Genomic DNA, 13,779 nt, shown 5'->3' with positions numbered 1-13,779 from the left:
AGAGCCTTCTCAATGTTCTGCATACAGCTTTTTTAGCGAGTCACAAATACACAACAGCTGCCACACTGTTTTAAAGCTTTACAGTTTTTTTTACTGCTTACAGTCACTGATCTTGGATTGTTAAGTCGGGCTTGTTGGAGCTGCTCTGGAATGCACTATTGTGCTGGTGTGCACACCAGCCAAAACACTAGTTAGCAGTAGGGTTTCTCTCTTCAAACTGATCTTTCAGACCATCAAAAAGAAATGACAGTGAAAGAATAAGTAGTTAGAAATACATAGATAAATACATAGATCGTTAAGTGCGCATGCGCCAACCAGCGTGCAGCCTGTTACAGTCGCTCCTGCTTTTCTCTTAGTTTAGCTCTTTTTTCTTACGTATTCTTTTTTTTTTCTGACTTGTATTTTCCTCCGTTTTCTATCTCTTACTCAATCATGTGGATTGAGAGAGTTTTTGTTCTTCTGGTGGCCGTGGAACTGTTACTTTTTCATGGAACGGGGACGCGGCACATCTCCTACACGCACGGACTGTTTACTCCAGAGATCAGCTGATCGCCCTGATGCCGGCCGGCTCGCTGGCCAGGCCCGCAGAAGTGCCCGCAGAAGTACCAGCTGAAATTTGGAGGAAAACACATCGGGGATGCAGAGGTCAAGGACAGAAGAGAAGAAAAAAGGTGACGGTGAGACAGCGGAGGCTCGAAGCGAGGAGGAGGTTTAAACCGTGTCTGCCGTCTATCGTGATGGGAAATGTGCGATCGTTGGCAAGTAAAATCGACGAGCTCTCAGCACTGGTACGGAGTCAGAGGGAATACCGAGAGTGTAGCCTGATGTGTTTCACCGAATCATGGCTGCACCAGGTCATTCCCGATGAGAATGCTTCCGTGAAAGGCTTCCACACTGTTCGGGCGGACAGGGACAGCATCGCTAGCGGTAAGCGTAAAGGAGGTGGGCTTGCTGTTTTAGTTAACAACCGGTGGTGTAACCCTGCCAACATAACAATCAAAGAAAGGATTTGTTGCCCGGACACTGAACTGTGTGCTGTTGGACTCAGGCCGTATTATTTACCCAGGGAATTCTCTCACGTCATCTTGGTGGCTGTTTATGTTCCCCCCTCTGCTAACCCCACAGCTGCATGTGACACTATCCACTCTGCCATAGCTCGGCTACAGACTCAGCACCCGAGTGCCTTTATTGTGATCTCGGGTGACTTCAACCATGTATCACTGGACAATACACTACCAACATTCAAACAATATGTGGACTGTCCCACCAGGGGAGAGAAAACTTTAGACTTACTGTATGCTAACGTCAAGGATGCATACAGCTCCTCCTCCCTCCCCCCACTTGGTAGGTCAGATCATAACCTGATTCACCTCACCCCCCGCTATGTGCCAATTGTGAGGAGGGAACCTGTGACCACCAGGACTGTTAGGAGGTGGTCAGAGGAGGCAATAGCGGAACTACAGGGCTGTTTCGAGGTGACTGACTGGGAAACACTCTGTGAGCCTCACGCCGAGGACATCAATGGGCTTACTGAGTGTATCACAGACTACATAACTTTCTGCACCGACTCCATTGTTCCAGCTCAGACTGTTCATTGTTACCCAAATAACAAGCCGTGGGTGACTAAGGACATCAAAGCCCTCCTCAACAACAAGAAGAGGGCTTTCAGAGGGGGCAACAAAGAGGAGGTGAGGAAGGTCCAGGTGTTACTAAAGGACAAGATCAGAGAGGCTAAGGACAATTACAGGAGGAAGCTGGAGTGGAAACTCCAGCAGAACAGCATGAGAGAGGTGTGGAGGGGCATGAAGACCATCACTGGATTCAGGCCAACCAACAGCAGGGGAGCTGAGGGAGGTGAGAATAGAGCCGACGAGTTGAATCTGTTTTTCAATAGATTCGACACCACAGTGTCTGCTCCCACCCCCACAACCTCACCTGCAGTCAGCCTGGAATCCAGAGCCACACCACTGTGCCAGCCTCTCTCTTCACATGTTGCCTCCTGTGAGATTCCTGACACCCCTCCCCCACCCATCACCTTCACTCAATACCAGGTTGAGATGCAAATGAGGAGACTTCACTCAGGCAAGTCTGCTGGACCAGACGGAGTGAGTCCCCTTGTCCTCAAGGCCTGTGCCCCCCAGCTGTGTGGAGTCTTTCATAAACTGTTTATGCTGAGTCTGAGTCTGCAGAGGGTCCCGGTGATGTGGAAGACATCATGCCTCGTCCCTGTACCAAAGACGCCTCGTCCCAGTGGCCCCCAGGATTACAGGCCCGTGGCACTGACCTCCCACATCATGAAGACCCTGGAAAGGCTCATCCTGGACCAGCTGCGACCCATAGTAAGACCACATCTGGATCCCCTTCAGTTCGCCTATCAGCCTCGTCTCGGAACAGAGGACGCCATCATCTACCTGCTCAATCGTGTCTACACCCATCTGGACCAGCCGGCGAGCACTGTGAGGGTCATGTTTTTTGACTTTTCCAGTGCTTTCAACACCATCAGGCCGACCCTCCTGGGTGATAAGTTAGCAGCGATGCAGGTGGATGCTTCTCTGGTGTCCTGGATTGTTGATTACCTGACAGGAAGACCACAATATGTACGTCTCCCACAGTGTGTGTCTGACAAGGTGATTAGCAACACAGGGGCACCACAGGGGACTGTCCTCTCCCCTTCCTCTTCACCCTCTACACCACAGACTTCAGCCACTGCACAGAGACCTGCCATCTTCAGAAGTTTTCTGATGACTCTGCGGTGGTTGGATGCATCAGCAGGGATGATGAGACAGAGTACCGGGCTGTGGTCGACTCCTTTGTCACGTGGTGTGAGCAGAATCATCTGCAGCTCAACGTGGCAAAGACCAAGGAACTGATCGTGGACTTCAGGAAGACCAGGAAACACTTGACCCCTGTTTCAATCCAGGGGGTCAGTGTTGACATTGTGGAGGACTATAAATACCTTGGAGTACACATTGACAATAAACTGGACTGGGCTAAAAACACCACAGCACTTTACAGGAAGGGCCAGAGTCGTCTCTATTTTTTGAGGCGACTGAGGTCCTTCAACATCTGCCAGAAAATGCTGAGGATTTTCTATGAGTCTGTGGTGGCCAGTGCGATCCTCTATGCTGTTGCATGCTGGGGGAGCAGGCTGAGGGTCGCAGATGCCAACAGACTTAATAAACTGATCCGTAAGGCCAGCAATGTTGTGGGGATGGAGCTGGACTCCCTCAAGGTGGTGTCGGAGAGGCGGATGCTGTCCAAGATAAAGACAATGTTGGATAACACCTCCCACCCACTCCATGACATGTTGGTCAGTCACAGGAGCTCGTTCAGTGAGAGACTGAGATTACCGAAAAGCACCACTGAACGACACAGGAAATCATTCCTGCCTGTGGCCATCTCCCTGTACAACGCATCCACTTAACACACTGTTTGCTGCTACAACTACACATGTTTCTTTTCCAAATATTTATTTATAAGTGACTTATGTATGTATGTATGTATATATATGTATATATTGTACTATTCTTAGTTAGCGTATTGTCTGTCTTGTCTTAATGTTGGTTTAAAATGGAGCACTGTAACAAAAAATAATTTCCCCCAGGGATCAATAAAGTATTCTGATTCTGATTCTGATTCTGATAGGAAGAAACAACAATATCAAACCATCTAGTTCCAGTTTTAGGGAGTTAAATGTCAGGTTATAGCATAGGTTATGGTGTAGATTTAACGTAGAAGTGCAAATCCCACTTAATGGTCCCTTTTGGACCACTATTCATTTTATTTTCACTGCACGGGAGTAAAAGTCTGTAAAGTTAAAAGTACTTCTATCCCCTCATAAGGTGACAGAACTGTAAATGTAGTGTCTATTTAAAGTACCACTGAGTGCACATCTTCTCAACACGTTATAGTTACACGATAGCACAGTCAAAAAGATGTTTGCCTTGGCAACAGGCAGCACCTGTAGCTGCTGTCCCTTAAATACATACACCTAAATAAGCAGTAAACACAAGAGGTGCCAGCTGGTAGCCGGAGCTGCAAACATAAAACAATAGTGGCTCCTACAGTGAAGCCATATATATACACTATGGTGGTTAACTAAACAAGAACTGAATATGAGAAGACTTTAATGACATCTCATTCTATCAACGGTTTGTTTTGTTAATAAAATGCTAATTAAATGTAAAAAACAATTTAGCAAGAAACAAAATATTATATTATCTGGCCATTAAAGCATATAGTAAAGTGGGGGTTTCTGTTTATACAGTATCTTTCAACTTATTAAATGTGGGTCTATATTGGCTAAGTGCTAAAAACATCTCCAGAGTGGACTTCTTTACATTAAATGGAAAATGTTGTACAAATTGGTTTTATTGGTCTGACTCACATATGGCACTCCTCTAATTAACCTACTTCTTGGATATTATAACTGTGACAATATATTATACATACTTGCCTGCTGTCACGTATTTACACGTCTGAGTATGAAAGAGTCATTGTGGTAACATCAACAAAACAAACAATTATTTCCCGTACGGCAGCTACAGCTGCCTCCTCTCATTCTAAAGCTTTAGTATTTATGTTTACTTAGCATTCTGCAGATTTGCTTTAATGTAGCTACTGCAAAGTGAACCACATTAAAGACTGCCTGAAGGAGAGGGTGAAACGGAGATTATTAAACATAGAAAAAACGATATATATTATTTAAAACTATATTTGTATAGTGGGGCTGTGACTTGTGTGTGTGTGTGTGTGTGTGTGTTAGTTACAGTGATAATGTGGCTAGTTAGCAAACTTTAGCGATCCACCGTTCAAGCGCCAGACTGCCCTCGTGTCATCATATTACACAGCCACTGGCAGGAATAATCAACCATCACATATGAACCCAGCTTACGCCGCGTTTTTATTCTCTTTCTTTTGTTAAGAGACCGAAAGCGGCCTGTTATTTTTAATTGCCCGATTCCTGCACGAGTGCGTAATGACGTCTGAGGTGAGCGAAGATGCGGAGCGTGCGTCTCCCGCAAACACTCAGGCGCACAAAACGACCAACGTCTACCACCGACATGAAAGTGAAACGGTACTTACTTTGGTGTCCTTCTCGCGCCGTGAAGAAGAAGAAAAAATCTTCTTTCCACCAAAAATTGTCAGTTGTTTTTTGTCTTTTTCTCCTGGTCCCGCGTAGCTCACTGGAAAAAAAAGCTAACGGTCCCGTTGAGTGTGCCCAGCCCGCTGGTTGTGCTCAGAAGGGCGCAGCTTACTGATTTTTACATGTTTCCATTGGGAACAATGTGCGAAAAAAGGGAAGGAAAGGGGAGCTACAGATGGGGGAGAATGTGTGAGATGCTGCAATGCGATATCGGCGGCTTTTCTCCCAGCAGTGTTCAGGTAGTTTTTTTCCCCCCTCCCTCGTCGTGTCCCAGCTAATCCCCCCTCGTGTGTCCTGGGAGTCGACGGGGGTCTTTGTGGCCGGACAGAGGATGGGGTCGGGCCGGCAGGAGAGCGGACTGAGAGGCGCAGACAGAGAGGGAGGAGTGAGGGAATAACGGAGAGGGAGGGACGCAGATGACGTCCAAGCGTCAAGCACATGAGAGAGCATTTGGCTCATACACACTCACACACACATCCGCGTTTTGTTTCCGCTCGGAATAAGTTTTACACCCAAATCTTTGTATCCGAAACAGCCGTGTTAATCCAAAGTGTCTGATATTTGTTTTTGGTTTTTTATCTAAAAAGCTATAGTTTTTTTTTTTTTACATTTCGTAACTTACAATACTTTTCTGATCGGCTGGAAGCTTTGCCGTGGCTGACCTTTAACCTCGTTATTTGCGGACGTAGCATCTGCTGTTGACTGAATGTTTACTATAATGTAGAAATCTTTTGGTGATGTCCCACTCACTCGTGACCTTTCTGTTACATTTTACTGGGCGTTTAATCAAATATTTTTTAAATAAATAATAATAATAATAATAATAACAGGATCATTACAATAGGATATTTTATTTTGTATATTTTCTACAGACATAACTATTTTCCTAGTGACACGTGAACTATAAGAGAAGCAGCTGAGGGGTCAAAGGATCTTCATATCTGACTCACAGCCAGCCTGTCAAACAGTTTGTTCCAGGCAGCCAAAGTTCAGATCAGATCAATAAGGCTGTGCTTGAGTTTAATTATATTAAATACTATATTTGGCCCACAAAGTGAGGGCGGGGGGTGGGGGTATGTCTTGGTCCTAACTTAACTTTGAATCATACAAGTATTTGAATTGGTCACAAAGATAAGGTTAAATAACATGAGATGTATTGTATTTACCTATTTTTTGCAACAGCTAAAAGTTTAATCAAACACAATCTATGATAAAAGACCTTCAATAAATAGAATATTTTATACTTGAATAACATAAAATATTAAGAAAGCCCATGCGGTAATGAAAATATCACATCCTGGAATATTCCCAATTTGACATCTTATCTTTGAATGGGCTCGTGCACCATAAAAAATAAATGTAGTATAATAAAATTGATGAGGTCTTTTTTGGCTGCTAACCTCAATCAATATTGTAATAAATGTCAGAATGATCTCTTCCTATTAAATTATTTACTTGTTTTGGCCAGAGAAACACTTTTGTAGCTGTAGATCTCAGTGGGAAACATTAGCGAAGCATAGGGATTATGTAGACGGCTGTGTGTGTTGTGTGTGTATATCCCCTCATCTAAATCCAGATATGTCCACCATAGACTGAAGGATAGAAGGAGTTAAAATCCAAGCACAGGAAATTAAAAGTCTGATGCTCAAAATTTCCTCTACTTAATGTATCCTCTCAGTGGTCTAACAAATCCCACACCTGTGGACTCATATTTAGTCAGCTTAATAATTTTTTCTTAAAAATGTGCTCTGCACACATCACATTATTATTAAATAGTTTTCTCTATTGGTAAATTAATCATTAGAAATAATACTCTTGTATACTTATTCCTGAGAAAGACAAATGCATCTACTATTAGAAAAGTAGCCTGCTCCCATAAAGAATGAAATGAGATCACAAGCTGTGCAGCTTAATTGGTATTTCAATTCTCTCCTTCTTCTCTGATTACTGTAGCGATGCCCCCTCCTGGTGAAAAGTTGGATGTGCGCTCTCTTCCTTGCTGAACCTTCCAAATGCAGATTTTCATTGGACCAGTCCTGCTCCCTTTCTTCCCCTCCCACATGCATGCAAACACTCACATGGATTACACATCAGACATTTTAGTATGATACTTTTTATTTAAACTTAAAAAGAGAGTGGATCAAAAACAGGATTCAATAAATTAGAAATAAATATAATTGCTGTAATAATTAATACATACATTATAATTACTCGATTGCAAGAAGTGAGAGAGACAGACCCTCAAAAGTTGTTTTTTTTCCTCTAGAAAATCCTAAATCAAAATATTGCAACCCACTCAAACCCCCTTTTCTCCCAATAAACAAAATAATTGATAAATTAGTAAATAAATAAAAAATAGCTCAAATATTAAAACCTCCCGAATAAAAGTGCAATCCCTCCCTCCCCCGTGTTTCACCTAAAGTCTAAGTAGAAATTTAAAATAGGTTAGTGATTTCCCATTTTACAATTTGGAATGTATTTTCCTTTCATGAAGATGATGATGTTACTAGTGGTAATAATAATAATAATGATAATAATAATAATAATAATAATGTTGCTGTGTCCTGCTCAGTGTTTATCTAAAGTAGTATTCTTTTTGCATTTTTCTTGTTTTTTAAATGCTGCTCTTTGTAAACTAAACTATTTACAGGTCATTAGGATCTTCTCCAAAGTCTCTCTAACCTACTCATTTAGTCGTCTTTTTTTGTATTTTCTTGGGTTTTTATTATGAAACATCGGTCCCTCTATATTTGTCATGTATTAGACATGGTATAGACAAGTTAAAGTCTATTGGAGTGATATATCAGCAGGTTGATTTCACCCTTCTCACTTGGTCTGAGTTGTCTTAGCTGTACTAAACACCCTGTTCCACACAGACTACGGTCAAACCAAGGTCTCGGCCGTATGGGTGAGATTACTGACTCGCGTGTGTATTTGTGTAAGTGTCAGCAAATGTGTGTGTGTGTTTTTGTGCATTTTATGTACATATCAGCCACGAACCCTATGAGGTTCGGTGTTGATGTATGTTTGTGTGTTTGCGTGAGTGTGGCTGCAGTCCGCGTACGCTCACAGGCAGCAGACAGTCTGAAAGCACAATGAACCCTGGGATTCCTCCTCGGCTGGACTCTGAAAGGTCACCTGTGAAGGCAGGAGAGTTGGAGGGTAGAGGGAGCGATAAAAGGAGAGAGGGACAGAGAAGGAGGGAGGATCTGTTAGAGTTATAAATACTCTGAGGCTCTGCGTTTCTCTCTGATCTTCACAGCTTGTCAAACAAGACTCCTGTGTAGGCCTGACTGCCACACTTCCTGCAGAAAACTGCACCTCAGGATGCTGCTAGCTTCGCTTAGCTTCAGTCTCAGGTGAGTGCGTCAAACAAGAAAGCATCATTCTGTCTTTCAGCAGCGGTAACTCATGGTGCTTTAAACACATACACACACAGTGCCTGGATCATGCAACTCAATACAGTGAAAATCACTCAAATGTGTTACTGTGGGACTGTAGGTGTGTGTTTGGATGTAAATGTGTGTGTGTGTGTTAGTAAGTCTACAGAATCTAGAAGTATGCACTTATGTCTCTGTGTCCTTATGAACATGTGCCTCGATTCATAGCAAGCAAACACTACTACCAACATGCATCACTCTCTGGCATTTGCAGTATAGAAATTCTGGGTGATCATTTTAATCAGGATAAAGAAGTGGCCACAACTTTTTGTATTATACCGAGGTATTACATGGCCTTCTTATTACCCACAAGGATTTGTTATGTAAAAGCTTGTCTAGAAATAGAAGCTGAATCCTTTATTTATAATGTGTGCTGCCATTTGAAAGTGCCTCCAAACACCGACCTGACAGCAGCTACACATTTTCTGCTCTCTGGTAAAGGTTACGGGTTTGTGGAGGATTACATTTACGTCACAATCTCTCTTGTTATTTTTCTCCCAGAATTCCTATAGTTGAAGGCTGTTCTCCAATAAGCAAGAGGCACTTTTTTTCACAGTTTTTTTTTTTTTATATACCACCATGGTAACCACATACCCTTTACCTCAAAACACGAGCTAGAGGGATAGAAAGAAGAGACTGGAGGGGAGAGAAGCAGAAAGAAAAAAACCTGACAGAGAGAGGAGGGAAAAGAAGAAGAGGAGCAAGGAGGTGGTGAGGGGAAGAGGGAGAAAAGAGCACAAAAGAAGTGATAGGGATATATATATAAAAAGCTGTTTTCACACATGCACCGCAGCGCTGAACTTTTCTAGAAATGACGCGGAATAGGTGCAATGTGAAAAATTGAAACAGTGTTTAAATTGCCTGCTCTCCGGTACAAAGTCCATGTCAATCAAACGTGACGTAAGCGGATTTAGTGTGTTGCAGGTCGCTGCTTTTGTAATTGTGTTAATGCTCTTTGTGTCTGTATGAGAGTTTTTATAAGTGTTTAATATGTTGTCTTTCTTTGTTTATGTCTTTGTTTTATCGTTCATATGATTATGACTCTTACCTGTGCTTAGGTGCCCTTGGATCTTTGCTTTTTTTTCCTGCCTATGAATGCCCTCAAACTGCCAGGGACTCCAGATGAAAGTTAGCCTGTATCGCAAAATCTGGAAGACTTACATAATGCACCTAAGTGCTCATCTTAATTATATAAAATAAACATATCCTGTAGGTATAACTATAGAATGTAATTGGCCAGTGAATTCACCATCACTACTACTAGTTCCAGCGAGTCCTAAGTGGCCTATGTAATGAAGGGCATGTTCGGAAATGTGGTGACCTGTTTCTCCCGACTCTGTCTGGAGTTCATGTGTGAAAATGGCTCAGGAGAGAAAAACGAAGGAGCAAAAAACTAAAGTGGCACATCAAACACTGTAATAAATCACAATCCAGGATTAAAAACTCAGCCTATCAGAGCACAGCTCAACAAAATGCATGCTCGCTCCAAAGTACAGTGTGCCTTTGTCAGTAAAATGAAAGTAACCTTTTCTGTCTCTCTTCTGGCCTGTGTAGCCCATACTTTGGACCAGTCTGTGGCCATATTTAGAGCTCTGTTCAACCACATCATGGCCTCTGTTCCAACATGTACGGCCACTGTATGTTGCATAATATAATAAAACAAGTAAATGTAATTTGCAGTAAACTGTATTTCTGCTCTAGCTTTCTCCAGCAGTCCACCGTGGAAGCCTCTGCACACCTTTCTGTACAGACACCAATACAACGAGGATTACGCTCTCCTGTATTACACGCTAACAGTGTAACACAGACACATACGTACACACAGATGCCCACGCTCACTACTTTACCCAAACCATTTGTTCAAATAATAAACACACCAAACAGAACACTACAGAAACTGATCAAAAACGAGGCTGAAAAGAGTAACGAGCGTTGCTACAGAATTGATCAAATTACTATAAAATGATTCAAAGTATCAAGTATCCAATCGAATCAGTTGATTCTGAGTACAGTCCGGGCTATTGATAGTTATTGATCAGTATGTGCACAGGTCAATACAAAATAAAGTCACAATGCACCAAACACAGTCTGTGGTCACTACAGCAACAGGACATGCAGGTCAACGCATGGCTGGTTGCTCGAGGTGACAGAACAAAAATTGCCAAGGGCAACCAACACAGGCAATCAATCGCCACAGCAACCCAAACACAGGCCAACCAATCAACTTACAACAATGTGAGAGGAAGGGGGGGTCGGGGCTTTATCGGTCACTAGGCAACCATTGCCATAGCGATGGGGTCCTCGTGAATTATGATTGGACGGAAGGTTCTTGGGTGTTTCAGGAAAAGATCAAAACAGCAGGAAAGAAAATAAATAAGATTGTCAAAGAAAATAAAAAAGGGAAACAATATTTTAGTATAATTACTCTTCTTGAGTTGATTAAGCTGTTTTTCTGTAAGTTACCCAAAGCATATTTCACTGAAATGTCAGGTTAAAGCTTTCCCCGTCAGTTAGCTGTGCACTGTCAAGTCTAAGTTACCTTGTACACTTTTTTTTCCTCACTAACCCAAATTTATCCGCTTGCTCCCCAACACAGAGACAGAGCGCAATGCGTCTTACTCTGAAAACCACGCCCACTGGACTCGTCATATTTATTATAGTTTTTTATTTTTTTTAATATTATCCTTGGTTTTAAATATTAAATATGTCTTTTAATTTTAATTTTCTTTTTAATTTAGTTTAATAAAGCTGTCAAACTGGGTTTATTTTTTTCAGTTAAAAATACACTTTAAAAAAGTTATTTCAGTATTAATTTTAGTTTTTTAAACATTATATTGTGTAAAAGTAATTGTATATACAAATGCAGCATTTTCTGAATATGATTCACAGTCCTGTAAACATCTGAGGAGCATCCAATAAAACTGACACTGGATATCAGTAACAATATGCCTGCACCACACTAACGAGTTTCACAGTTTTAGCCTTAGTTTGCTTTGGGCGGGACTTGATTGCACTCTGTCTCTATACTAAGGCTCACTTGTCTCATATTGTGCCACTCTTCACCTGCTCTCCACCTCCTCACCTCTCTTCACTTGTTCTTCATCCTCTCAGTAGTCACTTAGTATGGGCGGTTGGCATCTTTCGGCCTTTTGAGCTGCACTTTCAGTCTCTTCATGCCAATCTGGAAGCCATTCATGGCCTGGATGGCGGCCTGAGCGCTGGCTGGGTTGTCAAAACTCACAAATCCTGAAAGACAGGCAAAATGCTAACTTTAGTCATTTTGTCAGGCGGGTTTACACGCATTAATTAACACAGTATTTCATCAGCCAATGACTTTTTCCACTTGTCCTTTCTTCGCTCTGATAAACCGGTCCTCCCCCATTCCCTCCCCCTTTCTCCCCCGTCTGCATTTCTCACCGAAGCATTTGCTCTGGTTGGTGGCACGGTCCACAAACACCTTGGCTGAGATGACATTGCCAAAAGGCAGGAACATCTGCAGCATCTCAGAGTCACTGAACTCCTGAGGCAGGTGGTAGATGAAGATGTTACACCCCTCTGGACCTAACACACACCCACACACACACGCACGCATCCACACAGTAGACAGAGTTTGATAAATGATCTCAGGCTGTAAAAACTTTGCAATAAAAAAAACTTTAAATAAGATCACTGGAGAGAGGGGCGTGGTCCCGGCCAGAAAGGAAACCACATCACCTTCTCTCTGCTGCTGTTGCTGGGGCTGCTGGTGTTGCTGGGCAACAAGTGTTGGCTGCTGGGGGAACGGCTGCCCGACCAATCCGTACGCAGCAGGGTACGCCGCTATTGGGAGAGACAGGGAGCAACAAAATATGATTGGACCACAACAACGAGTGGCAACATAGGAGCGTCCAATAGAGTCACTCTGTTCGAGCTGAAACGTCTTCTGCTGAAGGTGAAAACTATTAACTGTAACATACGAGTGGAATAAGTTCACCAGACAATGACACTGTTGATCTGAGCCTGTACACGCATTACATCTCCCCTTGATATTGAATCATGTACACATGATATGTCCTGTGTTACATTATTGCCAGCCTTTTGTGTCTTAATTAAATTGGATAAATCAAAACAAAATGAATTCAGTCAATCAAACTGTCCTTTTATCCTTGACAGTCTGAGAGCAGACACATTCATAACAAAGTCACAAGTCTGCTCATCTTGATTTAACCTCCTCCCTGAGACGTCGGCTGGGAAACACACATATGCATTAATAATAATACGGCTGAATATGGATTAGATATGTGTATGACTTCACTGAAGCTAACGTGATTTTTAGAGCCACGTGTAATTGATCCATATGTGCAACTTTGATTTACAAGGACATGCATATGGTGAACATCTGTCACATCATCTTCAGTGGCTTTTGAGCAGATGTATTTACTACTGATTTTGTTTGCATGCCTCGTCTATCTTAATGTAAGCAAAGCACACAGAAATTAATATCTATGAAGAATTCAGATGATTATAAGTGATCAGTTCTGTGATCTGCGCATACACCAACCTGTGTAGTGCTGCATGCCTGCGTAGGCCTGCTGTAGTGGGTCCAAGGCTGCTGCTGGACTCTGAGCTGGGGATATGAAATTTTAAAAAAAGGAGAATTTAAAAAAAGGCAATATATTAATAAATTCTTGTGATTTATTTTATTTCTATATCTGTAATGGACCTGGAGTTTATGTAGTGTTTATTGAGTTCTTGGTTTCTGTTTGTATTTTTGTTTTCTATGTCTCTGTTATTGTGTTTAGTCTTATTCACTTTGTCTGCTTTGCGTCCTGCAATTTGGGTCCGGTCCTCATCACAACATCACAGTAGTAAACATATCTCTACACTCCATAATGATTTGATCAAAATACCTTGATATGGGTGAACGCCATTGGTGTATAGTGTTTCTGTTTGTTGCCCATTGGAGGGAGCTGGCACGCTGCTGTAACCATTCACTCCTATTGGTGGAGGAAGCGCTGGCACAGGTGTTGCTGCAATAGTTGGGGGGGTGTTTGTACCTACAGACAGATATCACAGCAAAACAGAGTCTCTGTCATTGCAAATATTTCACTATACCAGAGAGATGAGAGACACAGCTCTTAAAGAATAAAACGTTTAGATTTATGGGAGAAATCTGGTGGTAGAAAGATGGTAGTAGAAGTACAACTTTCAGGA

General features: G+C 42.4%; 2 protein-coding genes across 4 annotated transcripts in view; both read right to left on the bottom strand.

Moving 5' to 3' along the window:
* cers2b (ceramide synthase 2b) overlaps positions 1–5,556 on the bottom strand; it is a 31,950-nt gene extending 26,394 nt beyond the window's left edge. The window contains exon 1 of the mRNA XM_082553114.1: positions 5,086–5,556. The gene's annotated coding sequence lies outside the window, so the exon portion shown is untranslated. The remainder of the gene's footprint in view (positions 1–5,085) is intronic.
* A 1,680-nt stretch (positions 5,557–7,236) lies between these two features.
* The window catches only part of celf3b (cugbp, Elav-like family member 3b), a 33,095-nt gene continuing 26,552 nt past the window's right edge, over positions 7,237–13,779 (bottom strand). For 2 of the 3 annotated variants that reach the window (XM_082553108.1, XM_082553109.1), the window contains 6 exons: positions 13,476–13,622; positions 13,127–13,192; positions 12,301–12,405; positions 12,004–12,147; positions 11,669–11,832; positions 7,239–8,284 (listed from right to left, as the gene is read on the bottom strand). In XM_082553108.1, the coding sequence (XP_082409234.1) occupies positions 11,705–11,832; positions 12,004–12,147; positions 12,301–12,405; positions 13,127–13,192; positions 13,476–13,622 (590 nt within the window). In that variant the 3' untranslated portion in view covers positions 7,239–8,284; positions 11,669–11,704. Of the gene's footprint in view, positions 8,285–10,815; positions 10,915–11,668; positions 11,833–12,003; positions 12,148–12,300; positions 12,406–13,126; positions 13,193–13,475; positions 13,623–13,779 lie in introns of all 3 variants that reach the window. The other variant, XR_014279866.1, reaches the window with a different exon arrangement.

Source organism: Aulonocara stuartgranti, assembly GCF_965226115.1.
Source record: "Aulonocara stuartgranti genome assembly, chromosome: 11".
Classification (NCBI taxonomy): domain Eukaryota; kingdom Metazoa; phylum Chordata; class Actinopteri; order Cichliformes; family Cichlidae; genus Aulonocara; species Aulonocara stuartgranti.
Note: the sequence above shows the minus strand (reverse complement) of the source record. Positions and strands in the feature narration are given on the sequence as shown.